Below are 14,799 nucleotides of genomic sequence, written 5' to 3'. Positions count from 1 at the left end.
TAAGTCCATTTTCCTGATGATACTTACAAGCTTTTACTGAAGTACCATTTTCAATGCAGGACTTTTTTCACGTTACATTTTTTACAGTGTGGTACTAGTTCTTTTACTTAAGTTAAAGGATCTGAACGTCTTCCACCACTCACTGCTCCCTACAGGTTGTGAGCTGACCCAACCTTTTGCACCAGAGCAACCTGTGCAGGGCAGTTGTGTGGGTGGGTGTGTGGTGTGGTGGGGTGGGGTGGGGGGGTGCCAGATGTGAGTTTGATCAAAGCTTGTTCTGTGTGGGAGTGTGGGCCGGTGTACAGCAGGTGAATTCTGCCAAGGCCAAAGTGTGGAATAAAATAGAAATGGAAAAAGTGTCGCAAAAGAGCAATGTACCTAAAATACTTTTCAGTGTGATATTTGAGCCCAGCTCTTTAGAAATGCTCACAAAAATAGTTTTTGCTAATCTCATAGGTCTGGCAATGTGGGTACTTTATTAGCATGTTAGCAACTTTATTTAGCTGTTAGCAAACACTGGCTAATGGCTAACTAGTTAGGTGTTTGCCCAGTTTTATACAGTCTATGGTGTTTGTTGGAAACAATATTAGCCATGTACAAGTGGCATTGCTTAAGATGCTGCTGTCTTGTCTGTGTTAAAAAAAGCCTACATATTAATAAACATTTTTACATTTTTTCAAGTTAAATATCTCTTCTTTTTTTAAAATGTCTATTCAAATTTTGATTTAGGCTAGCAAATCTTTAGTTGGCTTATGAATAAAATAATTTAACAAATATAAACAATAATTAAGTCAATTTGATTGCATTGCTACAGTAACATAGCGTCATTTGCAAAGACTAACGCCGAAGATTCTCTATTCGTCTCTGCTAACGCTGCAGTCAGTATGGCTCAAGAACGTCAGGAATATCCAAAGGGGAATATCCACGCGTGACCGCGCGGTCGAGGCAGTAGTAACGTAGGCGCCGCGTGACCGCGCACGTACGGTTCCAAGCAGCACGTACTCCGTCTGCTACGGTACATTCATGCTGGCTGGTGGCGAGCACTCAGCACCTCCTCTGACTCATACTCCCACAGAAGCAGGTGTGTGTGGCCAGCAGCGCACAGACCTCAGCAGCGGGTCGGACAAAACTCTGCAGCATTTGGATTTATTTTATTTTTTTTACATACATTTTATATAGTATAAAACACCGACATTATGTTGTGGACGGCGAGCCAAGTCTTAAGGAAATTCTCCACCTCGTCCGTGAGTAACGTTGCTTTTGCTACACTGTAGTGCTTTCGATACTTCTGTTGCATTAAAACAAATCAAAAGCCATAATGGAGCAGTAGCATACATTCTGATAGCGTGTCAGGTCGTGGTGACACGAAGAAGACTGAGCCAGGCTCGGGTCTGATAACGGTTCAGTGAGTCACAGTTCATATCCAGGTCATTAGTAGTCACTCTGCTGCCATATTTTCAACAAACATAGCAAAAACAATATGGTGTGTCAGTGCCAGCTTGCCACGTTACTGACCGCTCGCCTCTCTCTCTCTCTCTCTCTCCCTCTCCGTTTACGCTAGCCTACTGTACAATATCTGGAAGAGTTGCATCAGCATATGAGCTCCATACTGTAAACCGCTATAGCGGCTTAAATACTGTAGTTTGGCTACTGCAGGGCTGTACCCATTCATTCATTCATTCATTATTTTGGGCGAATGTTTTGCACTGTAATAGCCACAGTGTGTTTGGAGCTACTTTACTGTAGGTCGTCGCTTGGATTGAATTGCTTTAAATGCATTATGAAGCACATTGCAAAAAGCAGCCCGAGACAGTTTCTCCAGCACTACACAAGCATTGCATATGATTTGAGCATGGGGAACCTGAAACCTCCTTCCTTAACACATGTGCTGGTACAGTCAGATGGGAGGGAGACACTTGAACCTCTCACTCTGAATTAGGGCTGTGCTCTCTGTCAGCAGCCAATAGTTTTTCTCAGAGAGCTGGCTTTAACCCCAACAGCAAAGATCCAATGACCAGTTGTTCAGGGGTGGACTTGTGGGCCCTGGGAAGCATGCCCGCCCCCCCACCTGTATACACACTCATACATTTATTACATAGGCTACTTATAACAATTTTATCCAAAAGCGACTTACAATTGCTATATACATCAGAGGGGGCACTGGATTAACTTGGGGTTAAGTGCCTTGCTCAGGGACACCTTGGTTGATGTATCACAGTGGGAATTGAACCCAGAACTCCCACACCAAAGGCACGTGTCATATCCACTGCACCATCACCACCCAATTAATTGATAATTATATGGACAAACTTAAGGTTTGCGTAAACAATCAAGGCATTTGACTTAATCTTCGCTCTCAAAGTACAACACTCACTTAACATATAAGAATAAAAACAGAAAGGACAGTAAGAAATATACAAAAAATACAGGTAAGTATACAGTATAACAATACAATATAATTTACAAATTACATTACAAAAAAAACAATTGAAGAGAGGGGAAGAATAGTGCAATATCAGTATAATCTGAGATTTAAGATTTAAATATAAAAATAGTGCAAGGCAGTTCAGTGCCATGGTAATATATATATTAATAACACTATTGTAATTGTAAGATTGACATATACATGAGGTAAATGAGCAGAAGTTGATTGACTTTGTTCAGTGCGAGGGTGGGGGCTATTTCTGAGCGTTCAACAGAGTGACTGCTTGGGGAAAAAAACTGTCTCTGTATCGGCTGGTTTTGGCAGACAGTGCCCTGTATCGCCTACCAGAGGGAAGGAGGTTGAACAATTTGTGACCAGGATGTGAGGGGTCTGCAGAGTTTTTTGCTGCCCTTTTCCTGACCCTGGACCGGTACAGGTCCTGGATGGGGGGAAGGTCAGCTCCAATGAACCTCTCTGCAGCCCTAATTGTCCATTTGGTGGCTGACCCAAACCGGACAGTGATGGAGGTGCAGATGACGGCTGAGTAGGAAGTGGTCAGCAGCTCCCTTAGGCAGATTAAACTTCCTTAGCTGTCGCAGGAAGGTTACCCTCTGCTGGGCCTTTTTCTGGACAGAGTCAATGTGGGGAGACCATTTTAGGTCCTGTGAAATGGTTGATCCCAGGAACCTAAAGGAATCCACAGTGGACACTGTGTCATTCTGGATGGTGAGGGAGGGGAAACAAGTCTTCCTGGGGTTTAACTCTATGTGGTTCTGACTGCACCATTGGACCAGCTGCTCCACCTCCCGTCTGTAAGCAGACTCATCACCATCCTGGATCAAACCAATGACGGTGGCGTCATCTGCAAACTTCGGAGTTTTACAGACGGGTTCTTTGTGGTGCATTCATTGGTGTAGAGGGACAAGAGCAGCGGGGAGAGGACACACCCCTGTGTGGCGCCAGTGCTGATGGACCGGGTTTTGGATGAGATGCTCCTCAGTCTGACATGCTGCTGCCTGTCAATCAGGAAGCTGATGATCCACTGACAGTTGGTGGCAGGCACTGAGAACTGGGTGAGCTTCTGATGTAGGTGTTCAGGGATGAGCTGAAGTCCACAAACAGGATCCTGGCATACGTCCCTGGGGAGTCGAGGTGGTGCGGGACGTATTGCAGTCCCATATTGACAGCATCATCCACCGACCTGTTTGCCCTGTAAACAAACTGCAGGAAGTCCAGCAGGGGTCCTGTTATTTCCTTCAGGTGGCTCATCACCAGTCTTTCAAAGGATTTCATGACCACAGACGTCAGGGTAACAGGCCTGTAGTCATTTAATCCTATGATGGAGGGTTTTTTGGGGACTGGGATAATAGTGGAGCATTTGAAGAAGGAGGGCACTTCACACAGCTCCAGGGACCGGTTAAAGATCTGCGTGAAGATTGGCGCCAGCAGTTCAGCACAGACTCGCAGACAAGAGGGGGACACACCATCCCGTCCTGGAGCCTTCTTGATCTTGTGCTTCAGACATCCTTCTCGTGGATTGTTAGCGCAGGTGGGGGGAGGGGGTTGGGTGTTGAGGGAAAACCTTTTGTGCATGAGGGGTGTGATAATGGGTACTTTTCAAACCTGCAGTAAAAGTGATGTGTTGATTGGCTGGATGCTTTGTCGATGTTGTTTACATAAGAACTTAATAACTTTGGGTTTTGGACTATTGGCCAGATACAACAAGAAATATGAAGACATCAAAAAAATACATTGAAAAAATCAACAGCAATGTCTCTTTCCAGAAATCATGACTGAGTTAATCAAGATAATCTGCAGACCTCGTTGTGAGAAGGTTCACGTAGGAACTAATTTCTTTCTCCCGAACTACACCTGCTGATCGTATCACCACGCAGAAGAAAGCCTACTCTTGGACAAGAGGCTCACGCTCCTCTGCTGAGCTGTAACTGTAGCTAAACGATGATGCTAGCTCACCTGAGCTAATGTTAGAGCTCAGCAGAGGCGGACGCCATTAATGTTTACATCTTGCGCTGTCATGAGCATGAACCTCTAGTCCATGAGTATGCTTCGCTACACGCGGTGATACCAAACTTCCATGCATGAAAAAAGTGAATCTAATGCGGAAATGACTTAAACCTCCATTTTTATTTAATTTCCAGCAGGGGTTGACTCCACTGGCTCCAAAAAGAAGTCTGTTTTTCCTCAAAGTTAATTGGAACACTTTGGTCACATTGAAATATCTTGTTCAGCATTCTACCAACCAAGCTATTGACTTAGGAGAAAATGGGCCGATTTCCAACCAGCTCTGTTTACTGCCGTACATGCAGCACCAGTACCCGGACTTAGCTGGATGACTTTCATTAGCTTTTCCATTGTCAGTTGCATTACATCCATGGAACTAACAAGGTCAGGAAAGTGCAAGAGCAAGAGCTCTGTGTACACAAAGAGATACCAAAGCAATGCAGCATGAATGAGACAAACTGTGGATGCGTATTTCCATCATTTCCAGTCCTGCAGATTTACACTGGGAAAACTTGAAATGTGTTTGCTCTCCTTTTCAGAATTATTACCAGAATAAGCTCAAACTAGCTATAATTGGCCAGAGCGTGTTCGGCCAGGAGGTGTACAGCAACCTGAGAAAGCAGGGTCACAAGGTGGTGGGTGTGTTCACAGTCCCCGACAAGGATGGCAAGGCCGACCCCCTGGGTGAGTTAACCCCCTTCTCTCTTACCTGTTGGTTCTATCCTTCTCTCTGACTTGAGTGAGTGCACGTTACTGTCTTCCAGGTGGAGCTGTAACAATTCCAAATTTTGCTGTGGAATTATTACAGGAAATAAGTGGTGATGCTGCAGCAAGAGCAGCGTGCGGGACTTTCTTTTTTTTTCTTCTTTTTTTCCCGACAAATGTGACAACAACAAGCAGGAGGCTTACAGAAGTGGGCACAAATTAGAAAGGCCAGAAACAGGTTCATTTCCTAGGTTATAGCTCATTTCCTAGGTTAACGCTTAATATGAAATAGTCTATATAGCAAATTAAAACCTACAGTAGTTAACATAAGATGTGGCCATGTGTAATGTGGAAGACAAAGATCTCTCAAGTCCAATCCAGTGGCTGGTTCAGATGAGTTTTATTCACTGCGCTGTGGAGAAAGAAGCTCACAAGAAGCTGTTGGGTTCTCTCTGACCATAATGAGTTTTCTGGTCAGGGTTTTATACAAGGTTACAGAAAGCAACACAATATCAACAGGCATTCATTCACAAAACTATCTGAGTAGATTTACAGTACATGGACCCAATACTGTCTGCTCAAACTATTGAAAAGCGGCCCTTTTGTTTAAATGAGGTGTGAACACACTGGAACCGGTTTGGACGGCCGTTAAATTGAATAAAGTGTGAGCTCTGCTGGAGTTTGGCTCCTGCCCTAAAACAAAAGGTCTCACCAACAGTGACCCAAGCAAATGGTTTGTTTTAACGCTAAACTAAAGCAAAGGCTGACATAATTTAATCAGGAGACACTTAAAGTTGTTGATCAGGTAAAACAATAGGAACTTAATCAGTTAACAGGCAAGAGGATATCAGGATAAAATGAGACTAAAACGGTTTGGTAATTCAATTTCTTCTAAAGTATAAATGGTTGTACCATCTGGTTCACTAATTACACCATAAGAAATTACACAAAAATGCAACAGAATAAAAGTTTTGTATTGGGTTTGTACAACAAAAAACCAAACAAGACAGAACATCTCGGGTGTGTGGACGGCCTCTGATGATCCTATGTCCTGGGATTTCTCTGGGTCATCACAGGCCTGTTCTGTGGCTGAGGTAGATGCATGTTGACTCCACAGTGCTCCTGGACAAAGACAGGCCTTTATCCTGCGTTAGCTGCGGGATAGTGGCTCCATTGTCTGTTTGGGGAGAGGCCCTGTGTGGCCCAGAGACGCAGCTCTGAGTAGGGCTGGGTACCCGACTCAATTCTCTTTAGGAACCAACCGAATTGCCTCTAAAGTATTGAGTATCGAAAAATGCATCGTCATTCAATACCCAATTTCAATACCCAAGGAGTTGAAGCTTTAGTGTGTAACTTTTTGATATTAATGAACGTCCGTTTCATTCCAGCCATTGCCAAATGAGTAGCTCCAAAGCTAATTAAGACTATCAGCTCCACACAACTCTCTCTGGATTTCTCAGTAGGACTATGTTCACAAGATTGTGGCGTCTGGTGACTTTCCTACACATAAGCTGGAGTGAATCCTCCTTGGCTACTAGTAACTGCTTGAAGGACGGGGGGGGGCTTGTATCATGTGGATGCGCCGACAGTTTTGTTGTCATTACTTAGAATTCCTCATGGGGGGCGACATTAGGCATGCAACTAGGACTACAGTTGAAAATTAGCCAACTGGCTAACACTGGCGCATTTACAGAAATGTTGATTAATGTGCATTGTCCTAATATAAATAAATATTCTTCTTCTTCTTCTTCAGAAACTACGCACTATGGCTTGAAATCTCATCAGAGTCAATGAGCCAATCAGCATGCAGAACGCTTCTACTAATATCTAATAATGCTGGTGATTGGCTGTCCAACGTTACACGTCATAGAGGCATGCAGGAAAAACTCTACGTTACAGACGGGGCTCAAGTAGTAGTAGCTGAAATATAAATAAAAAGATTTGGATGCTATGTATAATGTTGTAATTTGTTGTTAATTGGTATCAAAACAAGTATCATTCAGCAACCTGTATCTAAGTCACTATATCGAACATTTTTGAATGATACCCAGCCCTAACCTGACTCCGCCAGATGGATTGCTTCGCATTTGCTCGGCATATCCATCTGGGAACTTTCCGTTGGAGAACCTTTGGGAAGGGGCGGAAATACTGGTTAGCTGATTGGATGAACCATCTGTCTATCACCTATGTTGGTGATAGACGGGCCAAATCAACCAATCAGATCCACGAAGCGTATGAAAATACAACCACAAGCCCGCCCCTGCTGCTTCAGGCAAAGCATAGCTCGTTAGCTCAGCATGCAAGCAACATGTCGGTAAAGGAGATTTGTCGTTTGTGTAACGAGAATTTAGGAATAAAAGGCACCATTTCAGGTTCCCGGTCCATATTCCAAAAGAAGGATCCAAGAGAAAAAAAGCATTAGCGAGCGGCTGACAGAATTAGGGCTACCGCTGTCTGAAAATACTGGTTAGCTGATTGGATAAACCATCTGTCTATCACCACCTAACCCACCTCAAAACCAACGCTGATTGGCCCGGTCGTTTGGCTAACTGCTCCAAATTTTCTCTGCCTCAAGATGCCAGACTGATCTGCGAGTGGAAAACTGGAGCTCGCCAGATCAGTATGGTCTCACGAGGCTAACCCAGCCCTAGCTCTAAGGTGAAAAGTCTACAGTCGGGCCGCGCTCTTTGGTATGATGCAATTACTTTTAGTTTTTTAATTACCTCTTGACCTCTCCCTTTCTTCCTCTTTTCTTGAGGATTTGGACCCAATATTCAATTCACTTCAATTCTAGTAACTTCTGTGTCTGAGCCCACTCGAGTTTAGATATTTCTAGCCCTTCAGGGAGATCAACATAGGAATGATACTGTGATTTTCAAAATGCACATATAGCGGTATTAACAGTACAGTAGTCCTCCCATTGTAGTCTTAGTTAGTATCTACAGTATGCTCAGTGAAGGTTGACTGTCTGCTATCTAAATGGCCCTTCACAGAGAACAATTAGTTACCGGTGTTTTTTGTCATAATGGTCATGTAGATTAGCAAGCAAAGGCCTTTTTCACAACTTTCCTTCTTGGTTGCATTTAACGACACTAGGAAAGGACAATGTAAAATGGACCAAAAAGCATTGCATTCACAAGCTACAATGTTGAAAAGTGAAACTGAAAAAGACAGTTGGTATAGCCTGAATTAACACTCTGGAAATTGTAACATGGATTCGGTCATTTCCTTGCAGTCAGATCTCATATCGCTGAAGAGCCCAAGTTTAAAAAAACTTACTTAGTGACTTACTTACACATGCATTGCAAGTTTGAGCAATTATATAAAGATTGAAATGAACTGAAGTATGAAGTACAGCTAGAGCAGTAAATCTGCTGGGCTGATATTCGTAACAGCATATACAGTACAGGCCAACAGTTTGGACACACCTTCTCATTCAATGCGTTTCCTTTTTATTTTCATGACTATTTACATTGTAGATTCTCACTGAAGGCATCAAAACTATGAATGAACACATGTGGAATTATGTACTTAACAAAAAAGTGTGAAATAACTGAAAACATGTCTTATATTTTAGATTCTTCAAAGTAGCCACCCTTTGCTTTTTTATTAAAAAACAAAAAAATTCCACTAATTAACCCTGACAAGGCACACCTGTGAAGTGAAAACCATTTCAGGGAACTACCTCATGAAGCTCATTGAGAGAACACCAAGGGTTTGCAGAGTTATCAAAAAAAGCAAAGGGTGGCTACTTTGAAGAATCTAAAATATAAGACATGTTTTCAGTTATTTCACACTTTTTTGTTAAGTACATAATTCCATATGTGTTCATTCATAGTTTTGATGCCTTCAGTGAGAATCTACAATGTAAATAGTCATGAAAATAAAGAAACACATTGAATGAGAAGGTGTGTCCAATCTTTTGGCCTGTACTGTATGTTGGACGATTACTAATATAATGTTTGAAATTCTAGGGCACAGCAATGCCAAAGATGTTTGAGGTTATTTAGAAGCAGTGTCCCATTACACATACATGGTCACAATTCTTTAATAACCCAATGTAAGATTTCTTAAAAATTAAATTAAATATTGATCCATCCTTAGAATTTATAAACACTAAAATATCATTATCAGCCTAAAAAAATCCAGTATCTCCTCTAAGAATGCCCGTAATCAATTTAAAACCTGCTGCACTTGGGGTAAAGGCTCCAACCGTGGCCTCCACATTCCCTGTTGCACTTCTTTTCTGCGTTCTAAACTTATCGGTAAACTCTCCTCTTCTCTGTCAGCGGTGGCGGCGGAGAAGGACAGGACGCCGGTGTTCAAGTTCCCCCGCTGGCGGGTCAAGGGGAAGCCCATCCCGGAGGTGGTGGATGCCTACAAGGCGGTGGGCGCCGAGCTCAACGTCTTGCCCTTCTGCTCCCAGTTCATCCCCATGAACATCATCGACAACCCCAGGCACGGCTCCATCATCTACCACCCCTCCCTCCTGCCCCTGCACAGAGGAGCCTCGGCCATTAACTGGTGAGGAAGAGGGGTTAGGCAGTAGTGGCGGACGTTGTCCTCCAATAAAATAGCTTTGATACCAGAAGATGTCAGACCACGTTTCACACTGAGCTTGTAGGAAGCAGAGGGTCAGTTCTATTTACGGTATCTTGGGGGAAAACGGTCACGATCAGTCGAACGACAAACGCCGTGTAACCAGTAACCAGTAACGTAGCTCAAGCACAGGAGGAAAAGGTGCTCTGGTTAAATGGCATTTCTTTAAACCAATCAGAATCATCATGGGCGGTGCTAAGCTCCGCACAGAGCCGCTGCAATATAGTCGTGCGAGAGAAAATTCCGATTGGACAGATAGTCTAGCAAACTTTAGATAGAGATTGTGTTAGCTAATTGTAACTGGCACTACTGAGTAAATGTGTTGGCTTTATGACTTTTCTCTACTTGTGGCTACAGTGGGTGCTGTAAAGTAAAAGTTACACAAACTATCTTCCTCTAATGGTTTTTTAAACTGATTTTAGAGAAATTAAAAGGCTAAAAGGGCATAGTTCACCAGGCCCTGAGTCCTGAGTGGAGGTAGAGGAGGGTTTGCTGCTATCTGTCTGTGTAGCAGTAGGTTTTCTTATCTCTCCCTCTTGCTCTGTTCTCCACCCTTAATATCTCTCTGCTCCTGTTATCACTGTGTGAAAATGAATAGCGTCCTTTTTTTTCAACGGTAAATTAGCTTGGTTCATAGACTATTGGGGGAAACAGCTAGCTTAGCTGTGTCCAAAGTAAAAAAAAAAAAACTGAACAGCAACATGACTGCAGCCTCCTGCAGGAGAAGACAATGTGGTTTATGGCAACGCTTGGTTATATTTCTGTATGTGTGTGTCACCAGGACCCTGATCCACGGCGATAAGAAAGCTGGATTCACAGTGTTCTGGGCTGATGATGGACTGGACACCGGACCAATCCTGCTGCAGAGGGAGTGCGCTGTGGAGCCCACCGACACCGTGGACACACTCTACAACCGCTTCCTCTTCCCAGAGGGCATCAAGGCTATGGTAACCACCTGGAATTTAAAGTGCTCATATTATGCTTTTTGGCTTTTTCCCCTTTCCTTTATTGTGTTATGTATCGTTTGTTGTGTATGTTATAGGTTTACAAAGTGAAAAAAGCCCAAAGTCCACCCCAAACAGAAAACACTGTTCACCAACTGCTCCAAACAGCTCTATTGTAGTCCAGCCTTTACTTCAGAGACAAACGTGGTCACTTTGGAACACACGTTATAATGCTCACCTAGCTGCTAGCATGGCACGCCCTCATACTCTGCTTCTGACTGGCTAGTAGTCCTTACCTAGGTACTGTCAGGGCACGCCCTCATACTCTGCTTCTGACTGGCTAGTAGTCCTTACCTAGGTACTGTCAGGGCACGCCCTCATACTCTGCTTCTGACTGGCTAGTAGTCCTTACCTAGGTACTGTCAGTGCACACCCTCATACTCTGCTTCTGACTGGCTAGTAGTCCTTACCTAGGTACTGTCAGGGCACGCCCTCATACTCTGCTTCTGACTGGCTAGTAGTCCTTACTTAGGTACTGTCAGGGCACGCCCTCATACTCTGCTTCTGACTGGCTAGTAGTCCTTACCTAGGTACTGTCAGGGCACGCCCTCATACTCTGCTTCTGACTGGCTAGTAGTCCTTACCTAGGTACTGAACATGTGCGACTCCCAACAAAGATGGAACAGAAGTGAGATGTCTCACTCTGTAGTGAAAAGAGGAGCTGCAGCAATGTGCAGTACAACAAAAATATGGTGTTTTTTGAAAATTAAACCACGTAAACCTATTCTGATATAAGCTCTAAATACAATTATGAACCTCAAAATGAGCATAATATGAGCACCTTAATATTTTTGGGTGAACTACTACCTTTGATCACAAAAGGTCTGTAATCAAGAGTGTATGATCAGCATGCATTTATATTGAACCATTTTCAAGTTGAGTAAACCATCAAGTAGTCCTGCAGAGACAAATCTGCATGCTGTTTAACACAAGGGCGGCTGTGGCTCAGGTAGAGCGGTCGTCTACCAATCAGAAGGTTGGGGGTTCGATCCCTGGCCCTGCAGTCCCATATCCATGTGTCCTTGGGGCAGACACTAAACCCCAAATTGCTCCCGATGCCATTGGTGTGTGAATGCTCATCTGATGAGCAGGTGGCACCTTGTGCGGCAGCCTCGGCCACAGTGTGTGAATGGTTCCTGTACTGTGTAAAAGCTCTTTGAGTAGTCGTTAAGACTAGAAAAGCGCTATATACAGTAAATACAGTCCATTTACATTCACAATGCCTAGTTCCAGCTTAGCCTTCTCTATCTTTTGAACTTCTCAGCAAGAAATGAACATAAAAGACATAGACACACAGCACAGACTGAGTTGTCAAACTCACACTCGTTTCCTGCTGCAGGTGGAGTCGGTGCAGCTCATTGCTGATGGAAAGGCCCCAAGAGTTCCCCAGACGGAGGAAGGAGCAAGCTATGAAGGCATTCAGAAGAAATCCAACGCCAAGGTGAGAGGTTGGTGGTCGTAGGGTGACTGCAGTGAGAAGGGCTTGTGTGGTATGGGTTTGAATGCGCGTGTTTTAAGCTAAAATGCTGCGTTAAGTCGCTCTTTACCTAATTAGTTTTGAATGAAATGTTGGGGACAGGAGTGTTCCAGTACCCTGGATGAGGTGCTTCCCACAGACAGTGTCCCAGTGGACAGCAACACCTTCACTCAGAGAACCGTGTGGGAATGTACTCTTAGCCCAACATTTTGTTTGTTCAGGGCAGTGGTGGAATGTAACTAAGCACATTTACTCAAGTACTGTACTTCAGTACAAATTGGAGGTACTTTGAATTTATTGAAAAGGGATAGCCCCTTAAGATGTAGCATCTCATTTTTGAGGAGGGGCCCATAAACACAAATACATAGTTATAAAACACATTCAAACAGAACAGCGTTACATAACAAACAAAAACATAGATACAGGCAGCTTGCTCAGCCTCTCTCACCCACACCCCCAGCTGTTACACACAATAGAAATTAGATACAATCATAGCCTGGATAATAAAAGAATAAAGAACAATTGAAGCAGTTGGTCTTCAGCACAAATAAACAGAAAAAGTCTTAAGAATACACAGTTAAAAAGCATAGACAGTTTGTTCTAAGATGAGAAAATAAGTGGTGATAGATCTCAGACAAACAGGAAGATGTTTCCAATCAGAAGGAGCTTTATAGAATGATCTGCGTCCAACTTCTTTGAGAATCCGCGGGACAAAGAAAAAGGGAGATTGCATATGTACTTGTATATATGTCCTTTACTTGAGTCTTTTCTTTTCATGCCACTTTCTTCTTCTACTCCGCCACATTTCAGAGAGAAATATTAGACTTTTTACTCCACTACATTCATCTGTTACAGCTTTAGTTACCAGTTACTTTACAAAGTAGCATGTTTTGCACCCAAAACACATGTAGTTTATCAAATCGGTTTTATTATAAATTAAACTACCCAACAATATACAGGCCTACAAGTAAACTTAGCCGATTTAACACTTAGTTGATTGACAGAACTGTTTGGATCGTTTCCAGTTTCTAAAACGTGCAGATTTTTCTGCATGGAGCACTTTTAATACCTTAAGAACGTTTTCTTGATGATACCTACAAACGTTTACTTAAGTAACATTTTCAATGCAGGACTCACTTGTAACAGAGTATTAGTTAGCTCGTTTTAAAGTGTGGTATTAGTACTTTTACTCAATTTAAAGGATCTGAATACTTCTTCCAACACTGGTTCAGGACCAAACATGTAACTAAGACTGAGTGTCTGGCGAGTGTTTATCTTACCAGAGGAAAGGCAGAGGTGGGGCTGATCTTAGCTGCTTTCTGATTTGCCTATTGGAGCCACGTTGCTGGCAGTGAATCTAAATGTGCTATTCTTAGTGCCGAGGTTTTTTTTTTTTTTTTTTTTTTGAGTCCAGCGTCAGTTTTCCACGTGGCGCTCCGCTAGTGGCAACCAGCTGTTGGGCTTCCCTCTCATTCTCAGAAATGTACGCGACCTGGTCTGGAAATGAATCTGAGCCGTCAGCATGTTGACTCCAGTGTCGCTCTCTCCCTCAGGTCAACCTGGCCCAGCCAGCGGAGGCCGTCCACAACTGGATCCGTGGCCACGACAAAGTCCCCGGTGCCTGGACCGTCATTGATGGGCAGGTGCAGTACCTGGAACACACAAGCAAATAAACCACACCCACTCTGTGTCTATTGCAAGGCCAAATGTCTCAGAAATGATGGCGATTAACAATAGTACCTTTCAGTCAAATTTTTTTTAAATATTTATTTATGTATTACTTTTTAAAACAAATTCAAGTTTTGAATGAATCCCAGGATATGTCTTTTGTTTCTGTCACTGTTGTGTGACCCAGATTATGTAGTAACAAACGGAGGTATGAGGTAAACCACACCTCGTTATTATCATAAACAGTATAATTAAAGTAAATATGATCTAACAGTATCCCACTTGTCATTTGGCATATCTAAACAAAATGAACAATTACCATACGTCATACGCATTAAGGGAATGTGAGCAATTAATTGTGGTTAAAGTGCCCATATTATGAAAAAAACACTTTTTCTGGGATTTGTGGTGTTCTTTTGTGTCTCTGGTGCTTCCACACACATACAAACTTTGAAAAAAATCCATCCATGGTGTTTTTTTTTGGGGTCAAGTGAGCAGGTCAGTAGTTTGAACACTCAAATCTAGCCCAGATCTGATTTTTTTCAGACCAGATTCAGGCCACTTCCACATGTGGTCCTGAATTTTTTTTTTGAATCCTTTTTCAATGCGACCGCAGTGTCTTTTACCTCAATAACCCTCGCTGTGCCCTCTCTCCCCGCGGGGAGGGGCGGGGCCCCCTGCTTCCAGTGCGGCTGTTAACCGGGGCGTAGGCCTACTGTCCTCATTGTTACCCAACCGCGCGTCGCATCGCCAGGGCGGGGATCGGCTCACGTAAAAAGGGGATGTCGGCAACCCCCGACCCGCCTGTAAACACGGTCCAAGGAGTTTAAAGTGCTCGGAAGTCGGGGTCGCCCCGTGGTGCAATGAAAGTGAAAGCCGGCGTGCGCCGGCTGAGGTGG

At 43.5% G+C, this 14,799-nt stretch overlaps 1 protein-coding gene across 5 annotated transcripts in view; it reads left to right on the top strand.

Annotated features, from left to right (window-relative positions):
- Positions 1–1,020: 1,020 nt before the first annotated feature.
- aldh1l2 (aldehyde dehydrogenase 1 family, member L2) overlaps positions 1,021–14,799 on the top strand; it is a 91,423-nt gene continuing 77,644 nt past the window's right edge. For all 5 annotated transcript variants that reach the window (XR_003691589.1, XM_028570123.1, XM_028570125.1 and 2 more), the window contains exons 1-6: positions 1,021–1,244; positions 4,987–5,131; positions 9,442–9,676; positions 10,533–10,698; positions 12,095–12,196; positions 13,786–13,875. Coding sequence is in view for 4 of the 5 variants with exons in the window: in XM_028570123.1 (XP_028425924.1) it covers positions 1,197–1,244; positions 4,987–5,131; positions 9,442–9,676; positions 10,533–10,698; positions 12,095–12,196; positions 13,786–13,875 (786 nt within the window). In the remaining variant the exon portion in view is untranslated. The remainder of the gene's footprint in view (positions 1,245–4,986; positions 5,132–9,441; positions 9,677–10,532; positions 10,699–12,094; positions 12,197–13,785; positions 13,876–14,799) is intronic.

This window comes from Perca flavescens, chromosome 23, assembly GCF_004354835.1.
Source record: "Perca flavescens isolate YP-PL-M2 chromosome 23, PFLA_1.0, whole genome shotgun sequence".
Lineage (NCBI taxonomy): Eukaryota > Metazoa > Chordata > Actinopteri > Perciformes > Percidae > Perca > Perca flavescens.
The sequence above is the reverse complement of the archived record's forward strand: the minus strand, read 5'-3'. Positions and strand labels throughout refer to the sequence as shown.